General features: G+C 38.0%; 1 protein-coding gene across 1 annotated transcript in view; it reads left to right on the top strand.

Annotated features, from left to right (window-relative positions):
- LOC115763950 (G-protein coupled receptor Mth2) overlaps positions 1-14,976 on the top strand; it is a 110,602-nt gene that overhangs the window by 70,766 nt on the left and 24,860 nt on the right. Inside the window, exon 4 of the mRNA XM_030706743.1 lies at positions 12,612-12,690. Coding sequence (XP_030562603.1) covers positions 12,612-12,690 — 79 coding nt within the window. The remainder of the gene's footprint in view (positions 1-12,611; positions 12,691-14,976) is intronic.

Raw genomic sequence — 14,976 nt, 5'->3', positions numbered from 1 at the left:
AATCTAAAGGCAGGAGTTAACACTAGCCTGTTAATTAACATAGCCCGATCATTTAAAAAGCTAGCGATATACACGAATCGTCTGTTGTCAAGTCGTCACTGAATAAAGTATAGACAGAGAAAGGGACAGGAAGATAATATTAAATAAATGTGATGCAATAATTGAAGAATAACTATGATGTTAAAGTCCTTCTTTCTGTGCACGCTCTGCCATGTAGAACTCTAATTCTATCCTATACATGCATGTGGTGCTGGCTGCTAAACGGAGCCCCAAAAAAACTCTAATACTAATTCATTTTAGATATATATAATACTAGCAGGTATAGACCGGCCTTGCCCGTGGCACCTATAGAAAAATTGTTCTCAAAAAGCTTTTAAAATGATTTTGAAACTGATCGGACGGTAAATAAACAGTTTTCATACAAACGTTTTCCTACAATTTATCACTGTTGCGGGTGGAATTTCCCAAATCGTTAAAACACGTATTCATTAAGTTTTTATGCATAGCTTTAAAAAGAATTTCGAAGCAAATCGGAAAAAATTAAAACATCACCAAAAAAATCTTTGATTCTGCGAAAAATGATTTTTCTTATGGATCCTTGGAAATGAATTTAACCGCGAAACGTCTCCCTCCAAATCTTTGACACCCATTTCCACCGAGAAGGGATGGACTTTCCTTGAGAAACACCAATCGAATAAATTTGAGTAAAGATCTTCAAAAATGAGTTTGAGGCCGATCCGATGGTTAACAAAAAACTTTCATAAAAAAGTTTTTAGCTAATTAAACACCGTTGTGGGTGGAATTTTCCAAATCGCTGAAACACGTATACATTAAGTTCTTATGTAAAGCTCTAAAAATAAATTCGAAGCAAATCGAACACCACTAAAAACTTCGTCCAAAAAATCTTTGACCCCCATTTCCACCAAGGAGGAATACATTTTTGGAAAAGTGTGAAACACCCCTCAAATGAATTTGAACAAAGAACTTTGAAATTGAGTTTATGGCCGATCGGATGGTAAATAAAAAAGATTCATACAAACATTTTTCGCGTTTTTCCATACTTGCGGGTGGTATTTCCCGAAACCCCGTCTTAACGTGCACCTTCATCACATAAGATAACTACAGTGAAAATTTCAGCTTCATAGCTCTTACGGTTTGGGCTGTGCTTTGATCATCAATCAGTCAGTCAGTCAGTCAGGACAAACAGTTTTATATATAGAGATAATTCCAAAATGTATCGCGCTGCACTACATTTTCGTAGATCAATATGCTCAATAATATTATACAAAATATTACGCGTTAGACTTCAGGTGATTACAATGTTTACTTACTCTTGTTTATTTACTCTGTCCACTGAACACAGTTCATACAAATTTTTGAAAGTGACACATATTTGCAAAATGCAAAATACGAAAACACATTTTACACATTTTTCAAAAATGTCACATTTATCACATGTTTAAATTCGCCCCGAACATTTGCGATGATTAATCGAGATTTCTATCGATTTTGTAAAAAATATTAAAGTACCATAACCATAAACAGCTGATATCAACGAAAGCAAGCGGCAACTTTAAATAAGAAATTTAAAATTATTTTAATTCCACAGTTTTTAGAATTTAAACATAGCGAAATGTCGAAAAGAGTCCCTACAATGGAGCCCTTACTTCGAGAGCGCTTTGTTAGAGTTATGGAAGAAAAACTTTGCGGCGCTTATGTAAATTAAAGCAACTTGTTCAGCTGTTTATATAAAGAAGCGGTCAATTGTCAAGTCAATTGTTTACAAATAGAATGAGCAAAACAAGGCAAAACAAAAAAAAAAGATAGTTGAAATATATAAATTCTTTGTGCTCACTAATGATCATTCTAAAGCACTAATGCTCACTAATAATCATTCTAAACCTCTATAACGATATTATGAATCTTAGTGACTCATGAGTGGCCTGTACACGATAGTGTTGGCAATATCTATCTTCGGACCGGCAGCAATCACCACTTTCACACCGGAAATATGTAACGGAAAATAGTGATGCCAAAATTGCAACGGTCTTAAGGGTACACGAAAGGACACTGCGAAAAATAGACACCTTAAGACAGAGTTTCGACGCTATACTTTTACATACCTTATATTAAGGTTATGTCCGCTATATAAGAGCGCCCGAGACTTAGATAAATTTAATTGGGGCACTTCTGCACTTGATCACAGTTTATATAGAAAAGACGCAGGCAGCCCAAAATGCAATGCGCACGAGTGGCTTAATGACACACGCATAAAAGCTTTCCAATGCATATCTACATATAAGCTTCCTTGCACAATCTTATCATATCATATGTTATTGATTGCTCAGCGTGAAAGCTTATGTGACTTATTAGTCTTGGCGGGAATAATGCGTATACCGCGCATTCATTAATTTTAAATTTGTATTAAAACAATTCTTTATAATTAATTACAGTTTAGAGTTCTTAATATCTAATATAAAACTCTACGTTATTGCTGTCCCGTACATTTTATGTTAATTACAAATACTTAACAATTTGCGTTACTGCTTTCCGACAAATGCATATCTAAACAGCAGTAGCCGGCATCCTTGGCTGATTTTTCATTACCTACATATGTTCTCCTCTGAATCACAATATTCGATCATGTCCTAGGGACCATGGTCCTCACTAGGAGTAACACAGGGAATTTAACTATTAATGTTTCTTGGCACCCTGGATGAATTCTCTGAAATTTTGAGGTTTGAGCAATGTTTGGGAAATCTAGACTTTTTTACCAAATTTAATGATGCAACTAGTAAAATAATATTTATTATGAATAAATAGAGGAGTAGAGCATATATATACATATCTGAGCCTGCTAGTGCACTAAGTTTTCTGTTGTATACAGCTTCCTTGGCACATTCCACGCAACCTCTGCTAACCCATTACCTGTATTACTCCTATACTGGCCATAGAAGATTAAGTCTTCTTTCTATTTAAAAGTTTCCGAAATACAGCACACTATTTATTATTAACAGTTAAGTTTATATGTTTAAAAATCGTTGATAGATCAAACAAACAATTAAGGCGCTCTAGTAGGGCGGTTCCGACTTGGGGATATCTTAAATACCAGCTAACTGCTCGTTTGATCTAGCAGTTATAAAACTAAAAATTAAATTAAAAAGTTGGTTCCCTTGATAGAACTCGAACTAATAACAGATTACACTTCTTGCCGTCGCCTCTACTAATTAAAATAGCAGCACAGAAAACCATACAATTTCAATTGCAATGTTGTTAATAGAATTCAACGAAAACTCTAGTGAATATGTGTGGGTACATGTATACAGAAATACTTGTAATTTACGCAACCACGTGGGTAGCCAAAACACATTTTCTTTAATAACTTCTGTGTTCTAAACCGATCTTGAATATTCGTGTATTCTCAAGAAATTAATTGCATTAAAATTGTGGTTTAAATTGGTGGGCAATACAAATTGGTGATTTTACTTGATTTATAGGTTTGAGGTGGTAGCAAGGTCGATAGCTATAAAATGAAAGATGCTTGATATATATAAACTATTCTAGAAGCTACATGTCACTATTGGGGACCCTAGCTCTAAAAGCCAACATGTCAAGTTTAGGGACCCTAGCTCAAAAAACAAGACTTTGATTTAGATTCTTATCGATTACTTGAAAACGGAAAACGATCACTTGCGCGGGCACTAGGAGGACCTACGTTTCAAATTTCAAGTCTCCAGTTTTATAGGTTCAGAGATCCTTGCGTTCATACATACGGACGGACGGACAGAAAAGTCAGTGTGTTGTACGTAAACACCTGGAATGTTGGCTTTATCTCACGGTATTCAAAAATACAACGAGCCGAACCAATGCGTCGGACTAACGCCCCTCCAGGACCCTGTCCCTGCTTGAACAGTGTCCCCAGTGCATGCCAGCCGGAAGCAATACATTCCCTCATTGGTGTGAGGTGACGCCGTTCTAAAACCTCAAAAACTAATGTTTTGGTTGAAACGCAACTCCACGTCGAGCAAAGCTTTACCCGCGATCTGGGTATAAGCCACAGCCACCACGATACTCCCCGAAGGGCCGCAACCAAAAATTCAGGACGGAACAAGTTCCGTGGGCTCCTGGTTACCCGTGGTACCAAAATTACAGTTTGGTCAACTGTCGTAGCAAGTAATCTACTATCGAGTTTAGCCTTCCAAAAGACAAAGAATGGGCCATCATAGTCCGCAGCTCGAATTAGCTGGTTGTCCAAATCAACTTCGGACAATCACCCAGGGTCACCACGAGGAGGCCACTTTAATAATATATGTGGGGCACATCGTGCCTTTGATTCGATTTGACTAATGAGTTAGGAAACACGCAACATGCCCTTCTACATCCCTCCACCCAAACAGGGCAACACTAGGCTGGTAGTCTTCCTTGACTTGCTTACAAATTGGATTGAATTGGTTCTATTTCGTAAAGCTAAGTGGCTTGGGGCTACTTCGTATTTGTAACATTCTATGGAGCAGCGTAGTTTTCGAAATACCAACACGATGGCGAGACAGTCATTTTCCATAGCCGAGTTGTTTTCTTTTGATTTATTCAGTCGTCGGCTCACATAAGACATAAGCCCTTCGCATTGGAATTCATCAGGAGCCTTTCCAGACTCCTTAGCGAAGCCTGGACAGGCTTACATCGGTAATTTAGCTTACAGAATTTTTTTTAGATCCACAACAGTTGCGATATTGGGTGGACCACCGTGGCAAAGTTTGGGATAAACCACAGGTAACAGTATATATTACTAAAGAATCGACCTAACTCTTTCGGAGTCGTAGGTGGCTGAAGGATATCCTTATCCCTAACCACATTGCATAGATAATCCAGACGACGTTGGAAGAAGGCAGACTTATTTGTATTTAAATGCAGAAGTTACCGCCAGATACATGTTCCTCAAAATTTTCGCCGATGACGATTATATGGTCTACCAAGTAAGAAGTTTTAGTCGGGAGCTCCCGACTAGGAGATATTGAAGAAGGTTCAGCTTCTTCTTCCAACATCAAATGCATACATATATATTTTATTTAGAAGCTATATGTCAAGTTTGGTGATTCTAGCTCTTACTATTTACCAAAATTGCCCAAAAAACAGGATATCGATATCGATTTTTATCGATTGCTTGGAAACGGAGCAAGTTATCGATTATCGGAAACAAACTCGATCTGCGCGGGAACTAGGAGCACCTACATCTAAACCTTCAAGTCTCTAGCTCTTTGTAGGTTCTGAGATGTTTGCGTTCATACATACGGACGGACGGGCGGACGGACGGACGGACAGACAGATGAACATGGCTAGATCGACTCGGCTATTGATGCTGATCAAGAATATGTATACTTTATGGGGTCGGAGTTGCTTCCTTCTGCTTGTTACATACATTTGGCTTTCGCACAAATACAATATACCCTTACACCCATTTTTAATGGGTTCAGGGTATAAAAATAACACTTTTCCCGGTAGGGCTCGAACTCGCGACAGACCGCACCACTTGCTATGCCTCTACTCAGCAGCCACACCAACAATTAAGTACTTATGATAAAAAAGGAACTAAAATAACATTACGAAAAAAAGATGCAATTACCATGCTATTAGAATGCGAAGCAGACGCGCATTAATGTGTGTGTGTACATGTATACAGAAATTCTTAAAGCTGCTGCCCCATTCAATTGCGCAGTTGCATATAACTTTGGTTTTTCTTAACCGATCTTTATGAAATTTTCTACAGTATATCTTACTGTACCATAGAATATTTGTGTATTCTGAAAAAATCAATTGCATTTAAATTGTGGAATAAATTGGTTGGTAATAAAAGTTGGGTTATTAACTTGATTTATAGCTCTGGGGTGGTAGAGGGGAGGTGGCGATAGGTATGAAATGAAAGATACTTGAAATATCTATAATATTCTAGAAGCAACATATCATGTTTGGTGGCTCTAGCTCTTATTATTTACCCAATTTGCTAAAAAAAAACAGGATGTCGATATCGATTTTTATCGATTGCTTGGAAACGGAGTAAGTTATCGATTACCGGAAACAAGCTCGATCTGCACGGGAACTAGGAGCATCTACATCTAAAATTTCAAGTCTGTAGCTCTTATAGGTTCTGAGATCCTTGCGTTCATACATACGGACGGACGGACGGACGGACAGACAGACGCACATGGCTAGAGCGACTCGGCTATTAATGCTGATCAAGAATATATATACTTTATGGGGTCGGAGATGCTCCTTCTGCCTGTTACATACATTTGGATTTTGCACAAATACAATATACCCTTATACCCATTTTTAATGGGTTCAGGGTATAAAAATACAATATACCCTTATACCCATTTTTAATGGGTATAAATATGCGAAAGTGCACGTTCCTTGACAAGCCCGATGACGCTGTTAAGAGTGCAGAGAGTACGGCATCACCTTCCACTGGAAGAATCCGCGTCCTGCAACTGTGTTAGCGGTTCATTCGCTACTCAGATGGACCATGCTCTATAGATCCAACATATCGGTTAGTTTCCTAAGCTTAAAAAAAATGAACCGAAGCAAGAGAGGAACATAAGGGAAACTGGCGCAAAAAGAAATAAGTTTAACAGAAAAACAAAAAAATGTATCAGAAAAAACTGTCCTAATAAACGAACGAAGCCACATTGTGAATACAATGAATAAGGGTATAGAAATTTTAAATCAGCCAAATTAACTAGAGATCTGTGGATTTTATTAAATCATTTTATTTCTCAACTGCTTGTTAGGTGTTTGTGCTTTGCGCTGCTTGTTATACTTCTTAATATCTAGGAAAGATTAAGAGGCATATTAAGGGACTACTTATGTATCCAGGTGAAACCAATAACATTCTGATAGTGGCTACGTTTGTAAGATATGTTATACACATTCAAGAAACAGATAATAAAGAAAAAATAAATCAATAACTAATCCTTAATAGGTATTTTAAATCAAGTAACTGTAGAACGTATGTGTACTAAAACTTATGGAAACTATAAATTAGTTACAAAAAACTTAATATTGTTGTAACAATGAAATTATTGGCACTATATGTGATCACAACTGTATAATATTCTAAGAAAACGATATAATAAAAATATACAATTGTTTGCTCGAAATAAATGAAATTTCAATTACCAATACTATATTACCATACATGCTTATTTAAGTAAACCATGACAATATCAAATAAAACTACATATAAAATTAAATATAATAATATAGTTTTGAGAGTGGTGATCATTATACTTATAAAATCTTAAAATCAAAGGGATGAAGGAAGGAAGCAACATTAACAAAGCAACCGTCGATTGTTATTGTGTTTTAAATGAACTTCCATTTGAATCACATATTAAAAATTAGTAAGGGAACTACTGGCCGAAATACAAGATATTTCTTAATTTACTGGGACGTGATGCTTAGGTCAGGAGATGTTTTTCAAAATCACTACACCCCAGTGCACACAGGGTATAACGTCAAGCACATCTAAAAACTGCTTAGATTACCTTCAAAACTTAAAGCTAAAACTGACGTCGATACCGTAGAATTAGTAGTACACGATTACTACTACTGGTTATCGTAGACTTTAATACCCAAACGTTAGTCAAACACAAGTGTTACTACTCGTGTAGACACACCAGACAATGCGTAATGCATAATTTAGTGCAGTTCCATACTGACTTAGAAAAGTAATATTCATATAATTTTTATTATGCTTAGCTTTAATTACTTCAAATGACTCCTTGACTTGCCCTAACTGATAATTAATACAACTATCCTTATATACTATTAATATAGTTATTATCTGTGGGTGCCTTGATAGCCGCCTTACAGCCCTCTGTGTTTTTTGTTTAACTTTTTAAAATATAATAATATTGTCTTATTAAGTATGCCAGGAATCGGCCACAACTAGGCAGGTAGAGTGTTTTGAGGCCACACTATGTCAGAAGGACAAGGTAGCCTCCATGCTGCAACAAAGATACTGTCACTTCTCCGGTGGCATTTATGTTGACAACCTGTGAGATTAGCTTACTTGTTAACTTATCCTTTACTAAACTAGTAATTTCTGTCCTATTAGGGCAGCTAACAATCTACGGACTCGGATTTCTACTAAGATGAGCTATGGATGTTGTGCTAAGTCGCCGTAGGTTATAGGGCCTGCCGTGGTCATTTGAAACAGGTTATAGATTACTGTGGACAATATAATCTGGACCTATCCGCTCTTTGACTGGTGTTAAGAGTATAAGTTCGATCGAATAATGCGGCGAACAGACACGGTTGTCAGCCCTGAACGAGAAATGCCGGTCCGACACAGGTTAAATTCGCTACAGTGAACTGACGATACCTGGGCCATGAGTTCGTCTCACGTTGCCATGTTTCGATCGCGGAAGAGGTCTGACTAAATCAGAGCAGAGAACTGCCATCGTATCTGCCATTTGTCTCGTCAGCATACGACCTCTAGTGTTGACTGCTGGCTACGAAAAGTTTCTAGTGCCCCAAGTGTTTGTGAAGTTACCCTTTTCCTCGACATCGTCTGTGAACTTGACAGGTTCCTCGGCGATCCCTGCCGTCACGACCCATTTGCAATGCATTCTGAAAGGTCTTTAGTATCCTTAATAGTTCGGCAGACACAACATCATCGGTAATGGACATCGAACTGGCGTTGCTGAGGTTCCAGTGCTTATCGTGCGATCCTAGGAGAAGGGCTCACGATATTTTTCTTCTCTAAGACGATTGAGGCGCTGTGTGGACTACGCGACGGCTCGATGCTACCTGCCAGGAACAGCTCATCCACCTGCTCATCCGAGTTTTTCGGATAATACCTGTGCTTTAGAGGTTTGTGGTCTTTCAGGAACCGATGCTCTACGATATATGAGATCCCCTCCCTGGTGCTTGTTCCAGTTCTTACTCCAGGATTTCGCACAGGTTCGGGTCCAGATACGCTGATTTTCCCCTCATCCACGGGGGTTCACTTTTCGCCTCATCTCCACCAAAAACACTCCGAGCAAAAATGGAGCTCTAAGACTTTCAGAGTGGGTTTATCCGCTCCACTCTAGCTCCCGTTCTCAATTCTCTGGGTGAATCCTAACCTTGCCCCTACTTATGCCATTTTCTGGCATATTTTCGCCATATCACCCCCATTATCAGCGCAGAGCCGTTGCTGCTACCATCCCGTCGGTCCTTCCCATCTTTATTACTGTTCTCTTCGTTCGGTTGCCTAGCAGACACCCCTTTACCCTGAAGAAAGAGGCCTTCTTCGGCTCTTTGCCTAGGCTGGCATCCCAGGCCTCGCGGTTGGTTTTTAGGACCAGATAGGCGTGGCCGCATCGTAATGTTGGGCCCATCGCACAAAGTATAATATAGGCTAGCATGGAAGGCATATGAGCATCGGCATGCTTATCACATTCCAATATCTAATCACATGGCTTTCTATACATCCAGCCTGGATCTGTCTGCGCTCCCCTCAATCGTCTACTTGCGTAAGCAATCTTAGCTTATGAAGCTGCGAGTGGCCCGGTGTCGATTGTCGCAAGCGTTGTCTGCACGACAAACTTGACTGTTGCGAAGATTGTTGTTCCTTAATGCCTTTTCTTCTCCCCTTTTTATTTTTTTTCAAATGCAACAAAAAAATATAAATAAAATAAAAAACCTCACCTCTGTCCCAACTAGAACTCACTTCGTTGTTCCTTGTTCATCGCTGTTCATATCCACTATTCACTAAGTATTTTTTTACCCTTGCAGAGGTAATCATTTCTTGTCTCGAAATGTGTAACGCACGGAAGGAGATATCTCCGGCCCCATATAGTATATATATTCTTTACCAGTATCAACAGCCGAATCGATATACCCATGTCCGTCTGCCCGTCCGTCCGTCTGTGTGTCTGTTTCTATGCGAACTAATCTCTCAGTTTTAAAGCTATCGTCCTCATTAACGTCCTGTCGAAAAGGAGGTTGTTGTATGAAAAACTTCTTTGCTTAGCAATCTAGCTTGACCAAAATTAGGCATTTATTAGTGTTGATTTGCTAATGTTTTTAGTCTCTGTTTTGCAACTTAAGCTAAAAATGTAAGTCAACTTTGGCGTTTATTTGTTTTTTTGTTGAATTTATAGGTTATAAAGTTAATGGCTAAGGCTCAGAACTATTTCTTCACTTCGGCTCGATCAGCAACGAAAGAACAAGTGGGTGATATAGCAGCTGCGACAATTGCAAAAGGGGCTTGCCAACCTTGTTTACAACTAACAGCTGCTTCACTAAACTAGGTGTGCGACCTCTTTTTATGATTACATGAATATTTGTTTCCGCTAATATTTGCGGCCGGTGCAGAATCCAACAATTAGTTTAACATTCTCATATATATGTAAAAATTTGTCAATATCGGACCACTATATCATGTAGATGCCATAGGTACCATGGGTCGAAAATTAATTTTTATTTTATAAGATATCGTGACCAAATTTGGCATTGGTTTCAGTATTTATACAAAATCGGACATCGGACCACTATATCATATAATTGCCATCGGAACGATCGGGCGAAAACGTAGTTCTTGTGTGAATAATTTTTTGTTTTTGAAAATATCTTACCAATACTTGGCGTTAACTATTTTCCCTGAATTTCTTGGATGTGAGCAAAGCATTATAAGCATTTTGAAAGGGTTCTGTCTGCAAGGGTATTCAATCTTCGGCGTACCGAATATATAAAAATGCATAATTATTGTTATAATTATTACCTTTTTAACCATTATTATTCTTTCTTCTTGACCCTTTATTATTTTCTTTCATGTATTCTCTTTTAATTTATTTCTTCACTTATTATTATTAGTTCTTTTATCGTTCACTTTATTGTTCACTAAAAAAAAAACGATTAGCTTTTTAACCGCACTTAAGCTGAGTTCCGTCTGACTCGCGCATTGTACTCTTTTCGATGGACCGTAACTTCACTGCTCGACTTTGCGCACACATTTCGTCGCTCACATCTTGTAGGTGTCCACATAGTGACAGAGTGCAGGGTGTGGGGAATATTAGTTTACGATATGCCCGACCAACAAATACCCTAGGCTAATATTTTATATATTTGTGGCTATTTATAAGCTACTACCTATTTATGAGCTGCATGGCTTCACTCACAACATACGTTGGATTGAATATACTCGAATTGAATTGAATTGAGTGAGTGCTAGGCTCACAATTTATCGAATGAGTACCAATGTGAATGCGTGTTGTATCTCATACAAGACGGTATTCAGCGAAACGAGTGAGAATAGATAAAGCGTAAAACGGAATGAAAAATTTGGCACAGCCGAAGAAACTCTAATTACTCGAATGCATGCCTTCATTTCGATTGATACAGCAGAATCAAGCAGTCAAAAGAAAAAACGGTGACGAGACTGTATGTATTTTGCATGCGCATTTAGTTGTATTTGTTTTGTTTTTTTCCTTTCTTCGTTTTTATTTTCGTCTTTTTTTATGCATTATATTTATAACAATTAAAAAAGCGAAACGGAACATCTTATTTCAACGCATTCCCACTCATTTAATTAGTTTTCTTTCGTTTCAATGTTGTGCGTCCGAGTTATACGTGACCGCACTCACTCACACAAACATATTCGGCTTTGCATTCAGTTTTACTCAAATTAAGTTTTGGCATTATTCATTTGAAAGTGGTTTTTTGCCATTCATGATATATAGTATCATTATTTTACTATTGTATGTTAGTCTAGAGTACTTCCAACTGTTAAATACCCTAGGATAATATGTGTGACCATGTACATATTTTTAATTTAGACACCTATTAGGGTACATCTGCAGGCTGCCGCAAATATGGCATGCACCTATACGACTCCTAGTCCCTACTCAGGCGCCACTTGTAAAGCAAGATATTTGTAAATTTTCCGTGAAGCTAAAGGAGGGAGGACTCTTGCAAATTCACTACACACATATTCACACATAGTATAACGTCATGCGTTTCTAAGAGCTGCTCGAGCTTACCTTCGACACTCTAAAGCGAACACTGACGTCGATACCTTAGAATTAGTAAAACCCGATTAGTAGAACACATAGCGTACTGCATATCGTAGAGCAGTTCGATATTGCCTTCAATGCACTAAGATTATCGTTACCACAAATGCCTTAAATCAAGCTGAACACGAATATCAAATGCCGGCTGCGAGCTGTGTGTTCGCGTCAATCGCTCAATTTCCACAGCTTTCGCTGTGGTGCTTTTCCAGAGAGGCGATAAGCAGCTGATTAGCGATCCATGGTTGCAACGACCGGTGGCCGTTACATTTAAAACTGATCTTACAAGGTATAATTCATATAATTTGGCTCATTGCCCCTAACTTTAATAAATTCAAATGTCTCCTTGCTTTTCCTTTAATTATAATTGATTGATCTGTACGGTAGCCTTGGTAGCCGCTACACAATATTCAGATTTAATGCTGTGTTGTTTGGTTTTTCGTGACAGCGGGTATTGTTAATACCATTATATTACAATAATATTTCCGAACTCTATTTTATAAATTTTATAAAAACTAACTGTAATTAACTGTTATTTACCTAACATTGTTTTCTTTAAAGGCTTTCTCGTATATTTCTTTCTAATGGCCGCATTTTCTTGGATGAATATAACATGTTTCGACATATGGAAGACTTTTGGGTAAGAAAATTTATTTTTTATAATTTCCCCACTTTAACCCACTTACAATCATCAACATTTTATGTGGAACTGCCTTTCCAGGAAACACCGTGAGCAATTTTTGAACTTTGATCTATTTGTTTATAGCAGCATTTTGCATACAATATCGAGTGTGATTCACCACTCTGCTAGACGTAGCTCTCTGACTTGTTTGAAAAATTATATCTTTAGCAGGTACAACTAGAATCTGCTTCCGGCTGATAGAACCTTGCACATTCTCATGGGTCTAAACAGCTTCTGTTCAATGTGTTCTCTTTAAGCAAGGATATACTTCCAAGGTTGCCTCGAAAAATTACATCAATTAAGTTCATTGACCGTAAAATTATATTTTGAAGTGGTGTTTAAGAATACAGACCAGCTTAAACTTATGTACAACTGACTAAACATTTTGTAGTCTACCATAGTACCGTATATATTCCTTACTAATAATTCAGGCCCGACCTGTGTAGATTTGGCATGGCCTCGAAAATTTAGCTCTTTCCACAGATAAGTCACCCATGTGCTGCGTTTGTAAACTTCTTCGTTGGATTACGCAGATTTTGCATGAGTTCATCGTGGAAATTATCAACACCTTGAGCTTTTGGATCTAGTACTGTGATCGTATTAGACGCATCGTTAGCTGATATCCTCCATGCAGAGATATGTGATGAACTTACGCGGTCAAGAGTGATGAATATATGCATGTGTATGACATTATTATCGAATGTCGCTCATAGTAACTGAGGGCCTCAGATGTTATAACCAGAGTCCGCGAATTTCGGGCCTCACTTTCTGGTTGTCTGCAAAAAATGGGTTATTTCCGACAGAATCAATAACGGCAAAAGAGAACACCTGCATTTAGGTTTCTATGCACCAGACACTGGGTCCGAGCAAAAACACTTTTCGTTCCACGACCACTGAACAGAAAAAAACTGCCAAAGTGTCTTTTGTGGATATGCATGTTTTTGTTGTTTTTTTCTTTCTATTAATTATTGAATGGGTTTTTGCTTATAGCTTTAAATATATACATGTACACTTATAGATCGTGCCCTCTTTCTCTCTCTCTCTCGCTCTAGCTTTCATTGATATCGTCTCACGACAACAACAAGAAAAGACACTTTTAAAGCGACGTCGTTTTGCTCTTCGTCAGACACTTATTTTCTGTGCGATCGGCCGAATGTGTTCTGTCAAGATGTTACTGTTAGATAGAACAGTGTGTATTGCTCAAGCAAAAGCACGAACAGAGTACACAAGCGCAACGAAAAAAAGAGTTCTATGGAGAGCGAAACCGAATCTGCTTCGTTTTTTTCGGTTTTTTTGTGTGCAGATCGCATTGAAAATAACTGTTGACTATTATTTGCGCCTCTGATTATAACAGAACCCCATTATCGAAAAATCACTTATCTATTAAAAAGGAATTTAGGTTAAAGAGCTTGAAAGATGTGAAAATTGTGGAGAGCAATTTTTTGGTATTTCTTCTTCCTTTTTTCGAATGTTCTGGTCGGTGGCACCACAGCTCTTTGCTACCTAAATCGTGTGTGGTATGGGCCAGAATTATTACATATGCATTCTAATCAATGGCCTACTCCAACCGAGCCCCAATAAGATATGACCATAGAGCAACGCGCGATTAAAGTAAACCTCCCTCCCACGGCTACCTCATTCCCCTTGCTTGGGGCTTGTCTAATTTAGGCAGTTCTTTCTATTTTTTCGCTTAAGTGTGCCGCAAATTGGTCATAAACAGATTACAAGCAATTGTACTTGGCTTGCGTGGCCACAAGATCACTGACTGCTGTTGCCTTGGCTGAGAGCTTTGGAAAATAGCTCGTATTTACGTTTTACCATAATGTGCATGCAGTGCAGCGAAATCGTTCCTAATGTATTCTTACAATATTTAACAGTTATTGTTCGTGAATTATTGAGACCCAAGAAATACCTATGCATTTTTAATTTGCTCGTAGTCCTGGTACTTTGCTAACGTTTTTGCTCTTACCAAGTGAATTGTTCAAAGAATACATTTAAGCATAAAAATGTAGTTAGCAAATAACTTTAAACATATAAAGACATACAATTATTTAATAGTACAGCGGGTATAGCCCGGCCTTGCCCGTGACAAGGTTTTCCGCCATTTTACCACTGTTGCGAGTGGAATTTCCCAAATCGCTGAAAGACGTGTTCAATATATTCTTATGTAGAGCTTATAAAATAAGTTTGATGCAAATCGGACACAGCTTAAAACTCACACAAAATCTTTAAAATGCACTTTAG

This window comes from Drosophila novamexicana, unplaced genomic scaffold (genome assembly GCF_003285875.2).
Source record: "Drosophila novamexicana strain 15010-1031.04,08,12 unplaced genomic scaffold, DnovRS2.1 tig00000796-arrow-arrow-pilon, whole genome shotgun sequence".
Taxonomy (NCBI): domain Eukaryota; kingdom Metazoa; phylum Arthropoda; class Insecta; order Diptera; family Drosophilidae; genus Drosophila; species Drosophila novamexicana.
The sequence above is the reverse complement of the archived record's forward strand: the minus strand, read 5'-3'. Positions and strand labels throughout refer to the sequence as shown.